At 45.6% G+C, this 16,199-nt stretch overlaps 1 protein-coding gene across 1 annotated transcript in view; it reads left to right on the top strand.

Annotated features, from left to right (window-relative positions):
* The window catches only part of STK36 (serine/threonine kinase 36), a 707,870-nt gene that overhangs the window by 19,200 nt on the left and 672,471 nt on the right, over window positions 1–16,199 (top strand). Inside the window, exon 2 of the mRNA XM_053694813.1 lies at window positions 7,147–7,231. Within this exon, the coding sequence (XP_053550788.1) occupies window positions 7,148–7,231 (84 nt within the window). The 5' untranslated portion in view covers window position 7,147. The remainder of the gene's footprint in view (window positions 1–7,146; window positions 7,232–16,199) is intronic.

The following is a 16,199-nucleotide window of genomic DNA, read 5'->3' on the forward strand; positions in this document are numbered from 1 at the left end:
TTAGATTGACCATCTCTCTGATCACCAAATGTCTTGGAGCCATAAAACTCTGCACATAGTCAAATAAACATGGTCATTAAGTTACAGTTCCTTTGGGAAGATGTTTGTATACTTGATACAGCAGGAGGTGAGCTTCAAAAGCTATGCTAACTTTTAATTAGGATAAACATGTCTTCACCCAGCCAAAACCCTCTGGTAGGGGGTTTGGGATTTACAGTGAAATGGAACTGTTGTCAATAGCCTCATATTTAATTAATCCTGTGGTCTCACCAACTATATACAGTATATGAAAACGATATATATATATATATTATAATATTCATATACTCTGACAATGTGTTATACCGAGGTACATAACTGTGTATAAGTAATAATGTGTTATACCGAGGTACATAACTGTGTATAAGCAATAATGTGTTATACTGAGGATCATACATTACATCAGTGTAGGTGGTATTAGGGACTTAGCTGGGCGTTCCATAGGTGTAGAAGGTCAGGGGAGTGTAGGTTAGGCATGAAGTGTTAACAGGTTTCTAGTGATTCTACACAGACACTCTTGGTGGGTGTTTAAAAGTTATTATTTAATAATAAAAATTTATAAAAATTAATACAATCTCTATTGGCTAAATTACATACATAAAACAATTATTAGAGACGTCTCTATGATAGGCTATAATATTGGGGATCCAACCAACATAATCAACATTAAGCGAAAATACGTTATCAATATCTCATTCTAAAATGCTAGTCGCGGAACATCGGAGGAGATAAAGTATACCTTACGGTCCTGGATACCGAAGCAGAAAGGTATGTTACGACGGGAAGATTAATAAATATTACCTACTAACATTTTAAACGCAGGACGCTTGCATAATACCCTGCAGTTTAAGACTTTTTGCATTTAAAGGCACTATCGAATTAGCAACTGTGTCATCAAAATTTTTTCACAGCACCGCTCCAATACTATAACGCTTCAATACTATAACGTAACTTCAGCCACAAATATATCTTAACAGCTGGAAAGGAACTTTCACAGATAAGATTGAAGCAAGGTTTATCAATTATTGTTTTTATTACAAAGTTTCCTTATTTTTAACCATTGTAAAAGTTGTCAAAAGATTGATACATTTTATCAACTATACATTTTAGAATGAGATATCAATAACGTATTTTCGCTTAATGTTGATTATGTTGGTTGGATCCCCAATATTATAGCCTGTTATAGAGACGTCTCTAATAATTGTTTTAGGTATGTAATTTAGCCAATAGAGATTGTATTAATTTGTATTAATTTTTATTATTAAATAATAACTTTTAAACACCCACCAAGAGTGTCTGTGTAGAATCACTAGAAACCTATCTGTTAACACTTGATGCACTTAAGATTCTAAATAATATTGCATACTTATGAGTGTCACGATATAAATACATTAACACCTACAGAGATCTTTAGCTTTTAGCGCCCTTACTACCCCCTCTAGTATTGCCAACATTTATTGCTTAGATTGAAGGATCTAAGCTTATCAAGTAAGGTGTCTGATCCTTCTCCCCTCCCCCTTGACACCAGCGCACTATTTAACTCACCCTCTAAACTAGGTTAGGCATGACTTAGGTGTAGAAGGTCAGGATAGTGTAGGTTAGGCATGACGTAGGTGTAGAAGGTCAGGAGAGTGTAGGTTAGGCATGACGTAGGTGTAGAAGGTCAGGAGAGTGTAGGTTAGACATGACGTAGGTGTAGAAGGTCAGGAGAGTGTCGGTTAGGCATGACGTAGGTGTAGAAGGTCAGGAGAGTGTCGGTTAGGCATGACGTAGGTGTAGAAGGTCAGGAGAGTGTCGGTTAGGCATGACGTAGGTGTAGAAGGTCAGGAGAGTGTCGGTTAGGCATGACGTAGGTGTAGAAGGTCAGGAGAGTGTCGGTTAGGCATGACGTAGGTGTAGAAGGTCAGGAGAGTGTCGGTTAGGCATGACGTAGGTGTAGAAGGTCAGGAGAGTGTCGGTTAGGCATGACGTAGGTGTAGAAGGTCAGGAGAGTGTCGGTTAGGCATGACGTAGGTGTAGAAGGTCAGGGGGAGTTAGCTGAGTGGTGCAGGGAGAGTGTAGGTTAGGCATGACGTAGGTGTAGAAGGTCAGGAGAGTGTCGGTTAGGCGTGACGTAGGTGTAGAAGGTCAGGAGAGTGTCGGTTAGGCGTGACATAGGGGTAGAAGGTCAGGAGAGTGTCGGTTAGGCATGACGTAGGTGTAGAAGGTCAGGAGAGTGTCGGTTAGGCATGACGTAGGTGTAGAAGGTCAGGAGAGTGTCGGTTAGGCATGACGTAGGTGTAGAAGGTCAGGGGGAGTTAGCTGAGTGGTGCAGGGAGAGTGTAGGTTAGGCATGACGTAGGTGTAGAAGGTCAGGAGAGTGTAGGTTAGGCATGACGTAGGTGTAGAAGGTCAGGGGGAGTTAGTTAAGTGGTGCAGGGAGAGTGTAGGTTAGGCATGACGTAGGTGTAGAAGGTCAGGAGAGTGTAGGTTAGGCATGACGTAGGTGTAGAAGGTCAGGGGGAGTTAGCTGAGTGGTGCAGGGAGAGTGTAGGTTAGGCATGACGTAGGTGTAGAAGGTCAGGGGGAGCTAGCTGAATGGTGCAGGGAGAGTTCAGGTGGTGTAGGCATTCGGTGGGAGGTAGCCAGGTGGAGCAGGGGGAGTGTAACTTAGGCGTGACATAGTTATAGGTGTTTAGGAGTTAGCGGACGTGCTAGTGAGAATAGCCTGACCTGTGCTTGTTACACATCGACACAAGATCAATATGTTCAGCGCAGCAAAGTACAGGTTGTGAGGGTAGTAGCGGCCATGTTTGTCTCGCTAGTTGGTATAGGTGTATTAAAACTTATGTCCAATGGCAATATTTGAAGTGTGCCTACACTGCAACTATTTTTAGTTTCAGTGAGCGCAATGTTTGCACCGTGTTAGCACACTTGAAATAGGTTATGTGTGTCCGCCCCCTGCAGTCAAATGCAGATGAGTGGTGATGTTGTCGATGTGGGCGGTGACGTCATGATCCTCTAGACTTCAAAGGTAGAGACATCGCCGCTCGCCGGTATTTCTCAGCCATGCCCCTTTTTTTTGGAATATTCCGACGGCAATGCCTTTGTGCCCTTCATCTGTCTAGCTCTGTTTTTGGTGTCTTGTCACTGTCTGCCCTTGGTCTGTTTAGCGCTGTTTTTGGTGTCTTTCTCACGGTCTGCCCTTGGTCTGTTTAGCGCTGTTTTTGGTGTCTTTCTCACGGTCTGCCCTTGGTCTGTTTAGCGCTGTTTTTGGTGTCTCTCACTGCCTGCCCTTGGTCTGTTTACCGCTGTTTTTGGTGTCTCTCACTGTCTGCCCTTGGTCTGTTTACCGCTGTTTTTGGTGTCTTTCTCACGGTCTGCCCTTGGTCTGTTTAGCGCTGTTTTTGGTGTCTTTCTCACGGTCTGCCCTTGGTCTGTTTAGCGCTGTTTTTGGTGTCTCTCACTGCCTGCCCTTGGTCTGTTTACCGCTGTTTTTGGTGTCTCTCACTGTCTGCCCTTGGTCTGTTTAGCGCTGTTTTTGCTGTCTCTCACTGTCTGTCCTTGGTCTGTCTAGCGCTGCTTTTGGTGTCTCTCACTGTCTGCCCTTGGTCTGTCTAGCGCTGCTTTTGGTGTCTTTCTCACTGTCTGCCCTTGGTCTGTCTAGCGCTGTTTTTGGTGTCTCTCACTGTCTGCCCTTGGTCTGTCTAGCGCTGTTTTTGGTGTCTTTCTCACTGTCTGCCCTTGGTCTGTCTAGCGCTGCTTTTGGTGTCTCTCACTGTCTGCCCTTGGTCTGTCTAGCGCTGCTTTTGGTGTCTTTCTCATTGTCTGCCCTTGGTCTGTTTACCGCTGTTTTTGGTGTCTCTCACTGTCTGCTCTTGGTCTGTTTAGCGCTGTTTTTGCTGTCTCTCACTGTCTGTCCTTGGTCTGTTTAGCGCTGTTTTTGGTTTCTCTCACTGTCTGCCCTTGGTCTGTCTAGCGCTGCTTTTGGTGTCTTTCTCACTGTCTGCCCTTGGTCTGTTTAGCGCTGCTTTTGGTGTCTTTCTCACTGTCTGCCCTTGGTCTGTCTAGCGCTGCTTTTGGTGTCTCTCACTGTCTGACCTTGGTCTGTCTAGCGCTGCTTTTGGTGTCTTTCTCATTGTCTGCCCTTGGTCTGTCTAGCGCTGTTTTTGGTGTCTCTCACTGTCTGCCCTTGGTCTGTCTAGCGCTGCTTTTGGTGTCTTTCTCATTGTCTGCCCTTGGCCTGTTTAGCGCTGTTTTTGGTGTCTTTCTCATTGTCTGCCCTTGGTCTGTTTAGCGCTGTTTTTGGTGTCTTTCTCATTGTCTGCCCTTGGTCTGTCTAGCGCTGTTTTTGGTGTCTCTCACTGTCTGCCCTTGGTCTGTCTAGCGCTGTTTTTGGTGTCTCTCACTGTCTGCCCTTGGTCTGTCTAGCGCTGTTTTTGGTGTCTCTTACTGTCTGCCCTTGGTCTGTCTAGCGCTGTTTTTGGTGTCTCTTACTGTCTGCCCTTGGTCTGTCTAGCGCTGTTTTTGGTGTCTTTCTCACTGTCTGCCCTTGGTCTGTCTAGCGCTGCTTTTGGTGTCTTTCTCACTGTCTGCCCTTGGTCTGTCTAGGGCTGTTTTTGGTGTCTCTCACTGTCTGCCCTTGGTCTGTCTAGCGCTGTTTTTGGTGTCTCTCACTGTCTGCCCTTGGTCTGTCTAGCGCTGTTTTTGGTGTCTTTCTCACTGTCTGCCCTTGGTCTGTCTAGCGCTGTTTTTGGTGTCTTTCTCACTGTCTGCCCTTGGTCTGTCTAGTGCTGCTTTTGGTGTCTCTCACTGTCTGCCCTTGGTCTGTCTAGCGCTGCTTTTGGTGTCTTTCTCATTGTCTGCCCTTGGTCTGTCTAGCGCTGTTTTTGGTGTCTCTCACTGTCTGCCCTTGGTCTGTCTAGTGCTGTTTTTGGTGTCTCTTACTGTCTGCCCTTGGTCTGTCTAGCGCTGTTTTTGGTGTCTTTCTCACTGTCTGCCCTTGGTCTGTTTAGCGCTGTTTTTGCGGTCTCTCACTGTCTGTCCTTGGTCTGTTTAGCGCTGCTTTTGGTGTCTTTCTCACTGTCTGCCCTTGGTCTGTCTAGCGCTGCTTTTGGTGTCTTTCTCACTGTCTGCCCTTGGTCTGTCTAGTGCTGCTTTTGGTGTCTTTCTCATTGTCTGCCCTTGGTCTGTCTAGCGCTGTTTTTGGTGTCTCTCACTGTCTGCCCTTGGTCTGTCTAGCGCTGTTTTTGTTGTCTCTCATTGTCTGCCCTTGGTCTGTTTAGAGCTGTTTTTGGTGTCTTTCTCACTGTCTGCCCTTGGTCTGTCTAGCGCTGTTTTTGGTGTCTCTCACTGTCTGCCCTTGGTCTGTTTAGTGCTGTTTTTGGTGTCTTTCTCATTGTCTGCCCTTGGTCTGTCTAGCGCTGCTTTTGGTGTCTTTCTCACTGTCTGCCCTTGGTCTGTCTAGCGCTGCTTTTGGTTTCTCTCACTGTCTGCCCTTGGTCTGTCTAGTGCTGTTTTTGGTGTCTTTCTCACTGTCTGCCCTTGGTCTGTCTAGCGCTGTTTTTGGTGTCTCTCACTGTCTGCCCTTGGTCTGTCTAGCGCTGTTTTTGGTGTCTTTCACTGTCTGCCCTTGGTCTGTCTAGCGCTGTTTTTGGTGTCTTTCTCACTGTCTGCCCTTGGTCTGTCCAGCGCTGTTTTTGGTTTCTCTCACTGTCTGCCCTTGGTCTGTCTAGCGCTGCTTTTGGTTTCTCTCACTGTCTGCCCTTGGTCTGTCTAGCGCTGCTTTTGGTTTCTCTCACTGTCTGCCCTTGGTCTGTCTAGCGCTGCTTTTGGTTTCTCTCACTGTCTGCCCTTGGTCTGTCTAGCGCTGTTTTTGGTGTCTCTCGCTGTCTGCCCTTGGTCTGTTTAGCGCTGTTTTTGGTGTCTTTCTCACTGTCTGACCTGGGTCTGTCTAGGGCTGTTTTTGATGTCTTTCTCACTGTCTGCCCTTGGTCTTTCTAGTGCTGTTTTTGGTTTCTCTCACTGTCTTCCCTTGGTCTGTTTAGCGCTGTTTTTGGTGTCTTTCTCACTGTCTGCCCTTGGTCTGTTTAGCGCTGTTTTTGGTGTCTCTCACTGTCTGCCCTTGGTCTGTCTAGCACTGTTTTTGGTGTCTCTTACTGTCTGCCCTTGGTCTGTCTAGCGCTGTTTTTGGGGTCTCTCACTGTCTGCCCTTGGTCTGTTTAGCGCTGTTTTTGGTGTCTTTCTCGCTGTCTGCCCTTGGTCTGTCTAGCGCTGTTTTTGCTGTCTAGCGCTGTTTTTGCTGTCTAGCGCTGTTTTTGGTTTCTCTTACTGTCTGCCCTTGGTCTGTCTAGCGCTGCTTTTGGTTTCTCTCACTGTCTGCCCTTGGTCTGTTTAGCGCTGTTTTTGGTGTCTTTCTCACTGTCTGCCCTTGGTCTGTTTAGCGCTGTTTTTGGTGTCTCTCACTGTCTGCCCTTGGTCTGTCTAGCGCTGCTTTTGGTTTCTCTCACTGTCTGCCCTTGGTCTGTCTAGCGCTGCTTTTGGTTTCTCTCACTGTCTGCCCTTGGTCTGTCTAGCGCTGTTTTTGGTGTCTCTCGCTGTCTGCCCTTGGTCTGTCTAGCGCTGTTTTTGGTGTCTCTCACTGTCTGCCCTTGGTCTGTTTAGCACTGTTTTTGGTGTCTCTCACTGTCTGCCCTTGGTCTGTTTAGCGCTGTTTTTGGTGTCTCTCACTGTCTGCCCTGGGTCTGTTTAGCGCTGTTTTTGGTGTCTCTCACTGTCTGCCCTTGGTCTGTCTAGCGCTGTTTTTGGTGTCTCTCACTGTCTGCCCTTTGTCTGTTTAGCGCTGTTTTTGGTGTCTTTCTCACTGTCTGCCCTGGGTCTGTTTAGCGCTGTTTTTGGTGTCTCTCACTGTCTGCCCTTTGTCTGTTTAGCGCTGTTTTTGGTGTCTCTCACTGTCTGCCCTTGATCTGTCTATTGCTGCTTTTGCTGTCTAGCGCTGTTTTTGGTGTCTCACACAGTCTGCCCTTGATCTGTCTAGCGCTGCTTTTGCTGTCTAGTGCTGTTTTGGTGTCTCACACTGTCTGCCCTTGGTCTGTCTAGCACTTTCTCACTTTATTCTTGTCTCCGCAGCATGGAGCTGTATCATGTGCTAGAACCAATTGGTGAGGGCTCTTTTGGCCGTGTCTACAAAGGAAGGAGGAAGCACAGTGGTGAGGTGAGTAGATGACCATAGTCATAGCTCTGCTGAAACTTTTTAACACTTACAGACTACTGCATTCTTTCTGTCCTGGATACTGCAGTACTTTTCTATTCGTTGTAGCTGGGTGAGGGCACTTGGTCACGTGACTGCATGGTAATATAGCTGGGAGAGCGACAAATGTACCTTTTAGTGCTTATAAAGGGAGGAGACAAATGCTGTGAAATGATATCACTAAAACAGAGCAATGAATATACACTGGCAGGCAGGCACGGAGCAGACACTTCACATACAGGACACCGGTACATGTTTCTCAGTCTGCTGTAAGTTGTGCACACAATCTGTCTGCCTATAAGAATAATCCTCTTCCTGCAGCTGCCTCACTGCACATTGTGTACAACTTATACTCAACAAAGATTAGTTATAAGCCTGAGAGCAGAGAGTACACACAAACTTTAACTTCTGTCAAGTGTTTAAGGACACAGCCTATAATAAACATAACTGCACAATAATTCATGATAGCTGAGGTGAGGGCGCTAGGTCACATGACTGCACTATAATTTATGATAGCTGAGGTGAGGGCGCTAGGTCACATGACTGCACTATAATTCATGATAGCCGAGGTGAGGGCGCTAGGTCACATGACTGCACTATAATTCATGATAGCTGAGGTGAGGGAACTAGGTCACATGACTGCACTATAATTTATGATAGCTGAGGTGAGGGCGCTAGGTCACATGACTGCACTATAATTCATGATAGCTGAGGTGAGGGCGCTAGGTCACATAACTGCACTATAATTCATGATAGCTGAGGTGAGGGTGCTAGGTCACATGACTGCACTATAATTCATGATAGCTGAGGTGAGGGCGCTAGGTCACATGACTGCACTATAATTCATGATAGCTGAGGTGAGGGCGCTAGGTCACATGACTGCACTATAATTCATGATAGCTGAGGTGAGGGCGCTAGGTCACATGACTGCACTATAATTCATGATAGCTGAGGTGAGGGCGCTAGGTCACATGACTGCACTATAATTCATGACAGCTGAGGTGAGGGCGCAAGGTCACATAACTGCACAATAATTCATGTGAGGTGAGGGCGCTAGGTCACATAACTGCACAATAATTCATGTGAGGTGAGGGCGCTAGGTCACATGACTGCACTATAGTTCATGATAGCTGAGGTGAGGGCGCTAGGTCACATGACTGCACTATAATTCATGATAGCTGAGGTGAGGGCGCTAGGTCACATGACTGCACTATAATTCATGATAGCTGAGGTGAGGGCGCTAGGTCACATGACTGCACTATAATTCATGATAGCTGAGGTGAGGGCGCTAGGTCACATGACTGCACTATAATGTTAGCTGAGGTGAGGGCGCTAGGTCACATGACTGCACTATAATTCATGATAGCTGAGGTGAGGGCGCTAGCTCACATGACTACACTATAATGTTAGGTGAGGTGAGGGCGCTAGGTCACATGACTGCACTATAATTCATGATAGCTGAGGTGAGGGCGCTAGGTCACATGACTGTACAATAATTCATGATAGCTGAGGTGAGGGCGCAAGGTCACATGACTGCACTATAATTCATGATAGCTGAGGTGAGGGCGCTAGGTCACATGACTGCACTATAATTCATGATAGCTGAGGTGAGGGCGCTAGGTCACATGACTGCACTATAATTCATGATAGCTGAGGTGAGGGCGCTTGGTCACATAACTGCACTATAATTCATGTTGGGTGAGGTGAGGGCGCTAGGTCACATGACTGCACTATAATTCATGATAGCTGAGGTGAGGGAACTAGGTCACATGACTGCACTATAATTCATGATAGCTGAGGTGAGGGCGCTTGGTCACATAACTGCACTATAATTCATGTTGGGTGAGGTGAGAGCGCTAGGTCACATAACTGCACAATAATTCATGATAGCTGAGGTGAGGGAACTAGGTCACATGACTGCACTATAATTCATGATAGCTGAGGTGAGGGAACTAGGTCACATGACTGCACTATAATTCATGATAGCTGAGGTGAGGGCGCTTGGTCACATGACTGCACTATAATTCATGTTGGGTGAGGTGAGGGCGCTAGGTCACATGACTGCACTATAATTTATGATAGCTGAGGTTAGGGCGCTAGGTCACATAACTGCACAATAATTTATGATAGCTGAGGTGAGGGCGCTAGGTCACATGACTGCACTATAATTTATGATAGCTGAGGTTAGGGCGCTAGGTCACATAACTGCACAATAATTTATGATAGCTGAGGTGAGGGCGCTAGGTCACATGACTGCACTATAATGTTAGGTGAGGTGAGGGCGCTAGGTCACATGACTGCACAATAATTTATGATAGCTGAGGTGAGGGCGCTAGGTCACATGACTGCACTATGTTAGGTGAGGTGAGGGCGCTAGGTCACATAACTGCACAATAATTTATGATAGCTGAGGTGAGGGCGCTAGGTCACATGACTGTACAATAATTCATGATAGCTGAGGTGAGGGCGCAAGGTCACATGACTGCACTATAATTCATGATAGCTGAGGTGAGGGCGCTAGGTCACATGACTGCACTATAATTCATGATAGCTGAGGTGAGGGCGCTAGGTCACATGACTGCACTATAATTCATGATAGCTGAGGTGAGGGAACTAGGTCACATGACTGCACTATAATTCATGATAGCTGAGGTGAGGGCGCTTGGTCACATAACTGCACTATAATTCATGTTGGGTGAGGTGAGAGCGCTAGGTCACATAACTGCACAATAATTCATGATAGCTGAGGTGAGGGAACTAGGTCACATGACTGCACTATAATTCATGATAGCTGAGGTGAGGGAACTAGGTCACATGACTGCACTATAATTCATGATAGCTGAGGTGAGGGCGCTTGGTCACATGACTGCACTATAATTCATGTTGGGTGAGGTGAGGGCGCTAGGTCACATGACTGCACTATAATTCATGATAGCTGAGGTGAGGGCGCTAGGTCACATGACTGCACTATAATTTATGATAGCTGAGGTTAGGGCGCTAGGTCACATAACTGCACAATAATTTATGATAGCTGAGGTGAGGGCGCTAGGTCACATGACTGCACTATAATGTTAGGTGAGGTGAGGGCGCTAGGTCACATGACTGCACAATAATTTATGATAGCTGAGGTGAGGGCGCTAGGTCACATGACTGCACTATGTTAGGTGAGGTGAGGGCGCTAGGTCACATAACTGCACAATAATTTATGATAGCTGAGGTGAGGGCGCTAGGTCACATGACTGCACTATAATGTTAGGTGAGGTGAGGGCGCTAGGTCACATAACTGCACAATAATTTATGATAGCTGAGGTGAGGGCGCTAGGTTACATGAATGCACTATAATTCATGATAGCTGAGGTGAGGGCGCTAGGTCACATGACTGCACTATAATTCATGATAGCTGAGGTGAGGGCCCTAGGTCACATGACTGCACTATAATTCATGTTAGGTGAGGTGAGGGCGCTAGGTCACATGACTGCACAATAGTTCATGATAGCTGAGGTGAGGGTGCTAGGTCACATGACTGCACAATAATTCATGATAGCTGAGGTGAGGGCGCTAGGTCACATGACTGCACTATAATTCATGATAGCTGAGGTGAGGGCGCTAGCTCACATGACTGCACTATAATGTTAGGTGAGGTGAGGGCGCTAGGTCACATGACTGCACTATAATTCATGATAGCTGAGGTGAGGGCGCTAGGTCACATGACTGCACTACAATTCATGATAGCTGAGGTGAGGGCGCTAGGTCACATGACTGTACAATAATTCATGATAGGTGAGGGCGCTAGGTCACATGACTGCACTATAATTCATCATAGGTGAGGTGAGGGCGCCAGGTCACATGACTGCACTATAATTTATGATAGCTGAGGTGAGGGCGCTAGGTCACATGACTGCACTATAATTCATGATAGGTGAGGTGAGGGCGCTAGGTCACATGACTGCACAATAATTCATGTTGGGTGAGGTGAGGGCGCTAGGTCACATGACTGCACTATAATTTATGATGGGTGAGGGTGCTTGGTCGCTGGGGGTGAGGATGCCTGATCACATGACTGCACAGTATCTCGTTATGGGCTAGTGTTGCACAGGTGTTGTGGGGCCCTGTAAGAGTTGGCTTTAGTGGCTCATGGTCACTTAAAGGGACAGTCAAGTCCAAAAAAACCTCTCATGATTTAAATAGGGCATGTCATTTCTCTTAAGGTGTATCCAGTCCACGGATTCATCCTTTACTTGTGGGATATTCTCCTTCCCTACAGGAAGTGGCAAAGAGAGCACACAGCAGAGCTGTCCATATAGCTCCCCCTCTAGCTCCACCCCCACCCCCCAGTCATTCTCTTTGCCGGCTCTAAGCACTAGGGTCTCTCTCGGGAGGTTAAAGTGAATGTGGTGTTAGAATTGTAGTTTTTATATCTTCAATCAAAAGTTTGTTATTTTAAATGGTACCGGTTTGTACTATTTACTCTCCAGCAGAAAAGTGATGAAGATTTCTGCTGAGAGGAAAATGATTTTAGCATGTTGTAACTAAAATCCACTGCTGTTCCCACACAGGACTGAGGAGTACCAGAAAACTTCAGTTGGGGGAACGGTTTGCAGGGTAATCTGCAATGAGGTATGTTCAGTCATTTATTCTAGACTAGACTGAGATAATGCTAGAAGAGACTGACAATATCCCCATGAGGGGAGGGTAAGCTATCTTCACAGACTTAGTAAGGAATTGAATGCTTACATAACAGGGCTAATTATGCTGGTTGACACTAATTCAGGGCAATCGATTGTTTATTAAGGAAATATCGTTTGTAAGACACTTTGAAAGTCCTTTTGGGTTCTTTCTGGGGTTATTACCCACATGGCTGTTTTTTATTCACTTAGGAGTGATTTATTAGGCCTCACAGCTCCGGAGTAGAGTGCAAGGGGCCTAATTTCGTGCCTCAGATGCGCAGTTAGAATTGCATAGAAGTTCATGCTGCTTCACATGGAGGGTCCTGCTGCTGTTTGAGGGCCTAAAAGAAGCTATATTCCCCCAAATCTGATCCCTAAGGGCAGGTAGGGCCACAGCAAGTGCTGTAGTAACTTTAACCGGGTGTTGGCTTTAGGCTGCTCCGGTTTGGGCATTAAGGGGTTAATCATTTTGATACTTGTGGTGCAATCTTACTAAGGCTTTAGGTACATACTGTGAAAATTTCAAAAGGATTGCTGCATTTTTCACTGTTTTGCAAAATTGTGTGCTCTTTTTATCTCTTAAAGGCACAGTAACGTTTTTTCAAATTGTGTTTTTCTCTTGTAAGGTGTATCCAGTCCACGGATCATCCATTACTTGTGGGATATTCTCCTTCCCAACAGGAAGTTGCAAGAGGACACCCACAGCAGAGCTGCTATATAGCTCCTCCCCTAACTGCCATATCCAGTCATTCTCTTGCAACTCTCAACAAAGATGGAGGTAGTAAGAGGAGAGTGGTAAAATATAGTTAGTTTTTTCTTCAATCAAAAGTTTGTTATTTTCAAATAGTACCGGAGTTGTACTATTTTATCTCAGGCAGTATTTAGAAGAAGAATCTGCCTGCGTTTTTCTATGATCTTAGCAGCTTGTAACTAAGATCCACTGCTGTTCTCACATATGTCTGAGGAGTGAGGTAACTTCAGAGGGAGAATGGCGTGCAGGTTATCCTGCTATTGAGGTATGTGCAGTTTTAAGTTTTTCTAGGGACTAGAAAATGCTGCTGGTACCTGATTTAATGTAAGTTAAGCCTAAAAACAGTGATTTAATAGCGACTTGTATCAGGCTTACTACCAGATATATATATATACTCTGATAATATGGCAATATAAAACGTTTGCTGGCATGTTTAATCGTTTTTATATATGCTTTGGTGATACAACTTATTGGGGCCTAGTTTTTTCCACATGGCTGGCTTGATTTTTGCCTAGAAACAGTTTCCTGAGGCTTTCCACTGTTGTAGTAGGAGTGGGAGGGGCCTATTTTAGCGTTTTTTTGCGCAGTTAAAATTACAGACAGAGACATTGAGCTTCCCTTAGCAGTCCCCTGCATGCTAGAGGACATCTCTGAAGGGCTCTAAAGGCTTCAAAAGTCGTTTATTGAGGAAGGTAGGGCCACAGCTGAGCTGTGGCAGTTGTTGTGACTGTTTAAAAAAACGTTTATTTCGTTTTTTTGATCTGTTTTTGCATTAAGGGGTTAATCATCCATTTGCAAGTGGGTGCAATGCTCTGCTAACCTATTACATACACTGTAAAAATTTCGTTTGATTTACTGCCTTTTTTCACTGTTTTTCAAATTTTGACAAAATTTGTTTCTCTTAAAGGCACAGTACCGTTTTTTATATTTGCTTGTTAACTTGATTTAAAGTGTTTTCCAAGCTTGCTAGTCTCATTGCTAGTCTGTACAAACATGTCTGACATAGAGGAAACTCCTTGTTCATTATGTTTAAAAGCCATGGTGGAACCCCATATGAGAATGTGTTCTAAATATATTGATTTCACTTTAAACAATAAAGATCAGCTTTTGTCTTTAAAAAATTTATCACCAGAGGATTCTGACGAGGGGGAAGTTATGCCGACTAACTCTCCCCACGTGTCAGATCCTTTGACTCCCGCTCAAATGGCGCCAGGTACATCTAGGACGCCCATAGCGATTACTTTACAAGACATGGCGGCAGTCATGGATAATACACTGTCAGCGGTATTAGCCAGACTGCCTGAATTTAGAGGAAAGCGTGATAACTCTGGTGTTAGGCGTAATACAGAGCATACAGACGCTTTAAGAGCCATGTCTGATACTGCCTCACAATATGCAGAAGCTGAGGAAGGAGAGCTTCAGTCTGTGGGTGATATCTCTGACTCGGGGAAACCTGATTCTGATATTTCTACTTTTAAATTTAAGCTTGAGAACCTCCGTGTTTTGCTTAGGGAGGTTTTAGCTGCTCTGAATGACTGTGACACAATTGCAGTGCCAGAGAAATTGTGTAGACTGCATAAATACTTTGCAGTGCCGTTGTGTACTGAGGTTTTTCCAATACCTAAAAGGTTTACAGAAATTATTAATAAAGAGTGGGATAGACCCGGTGTGCCGTTTTTCCCCCCCCCTCCTATTTTTAGAAAAATGTTTCCCATAGACGCCACCACACGGGACTTATGGCAGACGGTCCCTAAGGTGGAGGGATCAGTTTCTACTTTCCCTGTCGAGGACAGTTGTGCTTTTTCAGATCCTATGGATAAAAAATTAGAGGGTTACCTTAAGAAAATGTTTATTCAACAAGGTTTTATCCTGCAACCCCGTGCATGCATTGCTCCTGTCACTGCTGCTGCGGCGTTGTGGTTTGAGTCTCTGGAAGAGGCCTTTCAGACAGCTACTCCATTGACTGAAATACTTGACAAGCTTAGAACACTTAAGCTAGCTAATTCTTTTGTTTCTGATGCCATTGTTCATTTGACTAAACTAACGGCTAAGAATTCTGGATTTGCCATCCAGGCGCGTAGGGCGCTATGGCTTAAATCTTGGTCAGCTGACGTGACTTCAAAGTCTAAACTACTTAACATTCCCTTCAAGGGGCAGACCATATTCGGGCCTGGTTTGAAGGAAATTATTGCTGACATTACTGGAGGTAAAGGTCATGCCCTTCCTCAGGACAGGTCCAAATCAAGGGCCAAACAGTCTAATTTTCGTGCCTTTCGAAACTTCAAGGCAAGTGCAGCATCAACTTCCTCTGCTACAAAACAAGAGGGAACTTTTGCTCAGTCCAAGACGGCCTGGAAACCTAACCAGTCCTGGAACAAAGGCAAGCAGGCCAAAAAGCCTGCTGCTGCCTCTAAGACAGCATGAAGGAATGGCCCCCTATCCGGTAACGGATCTAGTAGGGGGCAGACTTTCTCTCTTCGCCCAGGCGTGGGCAAGAGATGTTCAGGATCCCTGGGCGTTGGAGATTATATCTCAAGGGTATCTTCTGGACTTCAAGGCTTCTCCTCCACAAGGGAGATTTCAACTTTCACGATTATCTTTCAACCAGATAAAGAAAGAGGCATTCTTACACTGTGTGCAAGACCTCCTAGTTATGGGAGTGATCCATCCAGTTCCAAAGGAGGAACAGGGACAGGGATTTTACTCAAATCTGTTTTTGGTTCCCAAAAAAGAGGGAACCTTCAGACCAATCTTGGATCTAAAGATCTTAAACAAATTCCTCAGAGTTCCATCATTCAAAATGGAAACTATTCGGACCATCCTACCTATGATCCAGGAGGGTCAATATATGACTACGGTGGATCTAAAGGATGCTTACCTTCACATTCCGATACACAAAGATCATCATCGGTTCCTAAGGCTCTTCCCTTCGGGTTAGCTACAGCCCCAAGAATTTTTACAAAGGTTCTGGGGTCGCTTCTGGCGGTCCTAAGGCCGCGGGGCATAGCATTGGCCCCTTATCTAGACGACATCCTGATACAGGCGTCAAATTTCCAAATTGCCAAGTCCCATACGGACATAGTTCTGGCATTTCTGAGGTCGCACGGGTGGAAAGTGAACGAGGAGAAGAGTTCTCTGTCCCCACTCACAAGAGTCTCCTTCCTAGGGACTCTGATAGATTCTGTAGAAATGAAAATTTACCTGACGGAGTCCAGGTTATCAAAACTTCTAAATTCTTGCTGTGTTCTCCATTCTATTCCGCGCCCTTCGGTGGCTCAGTGAATGGAGGTAATCGGCTTAATGGTAGCGGCAATGGACATAGTTCCGTTTGCTCGCCTACATCTCAGACCGCTGCAACTATGCATGCTCAGTCAGTGGAATGGGGATTACACAGATTTGTCCCCTCTACTAAATCTGGATCAAGAGACCAGAGATTCTCTTCTCTGGTGGCTATCTTGGGTCCATCTGTCCAAAGGTATGACCTTTCGCAGGCCAGATTGGACAATTGTAACGA

The sequence above is a fragment of the Bombina bombina genome, chromosome 11, assembly GCF_027579735.1.
Source record: "Bombina bombina isolate aBomBom1 chromosome 11, aBomBom1.pri, whole genome shotgun sequence".
NCBI lineage: Eukaryota > Metazoa > Chordata > Amphibia > Anura > Bombinatoridae > Bombina > Bombina bombina.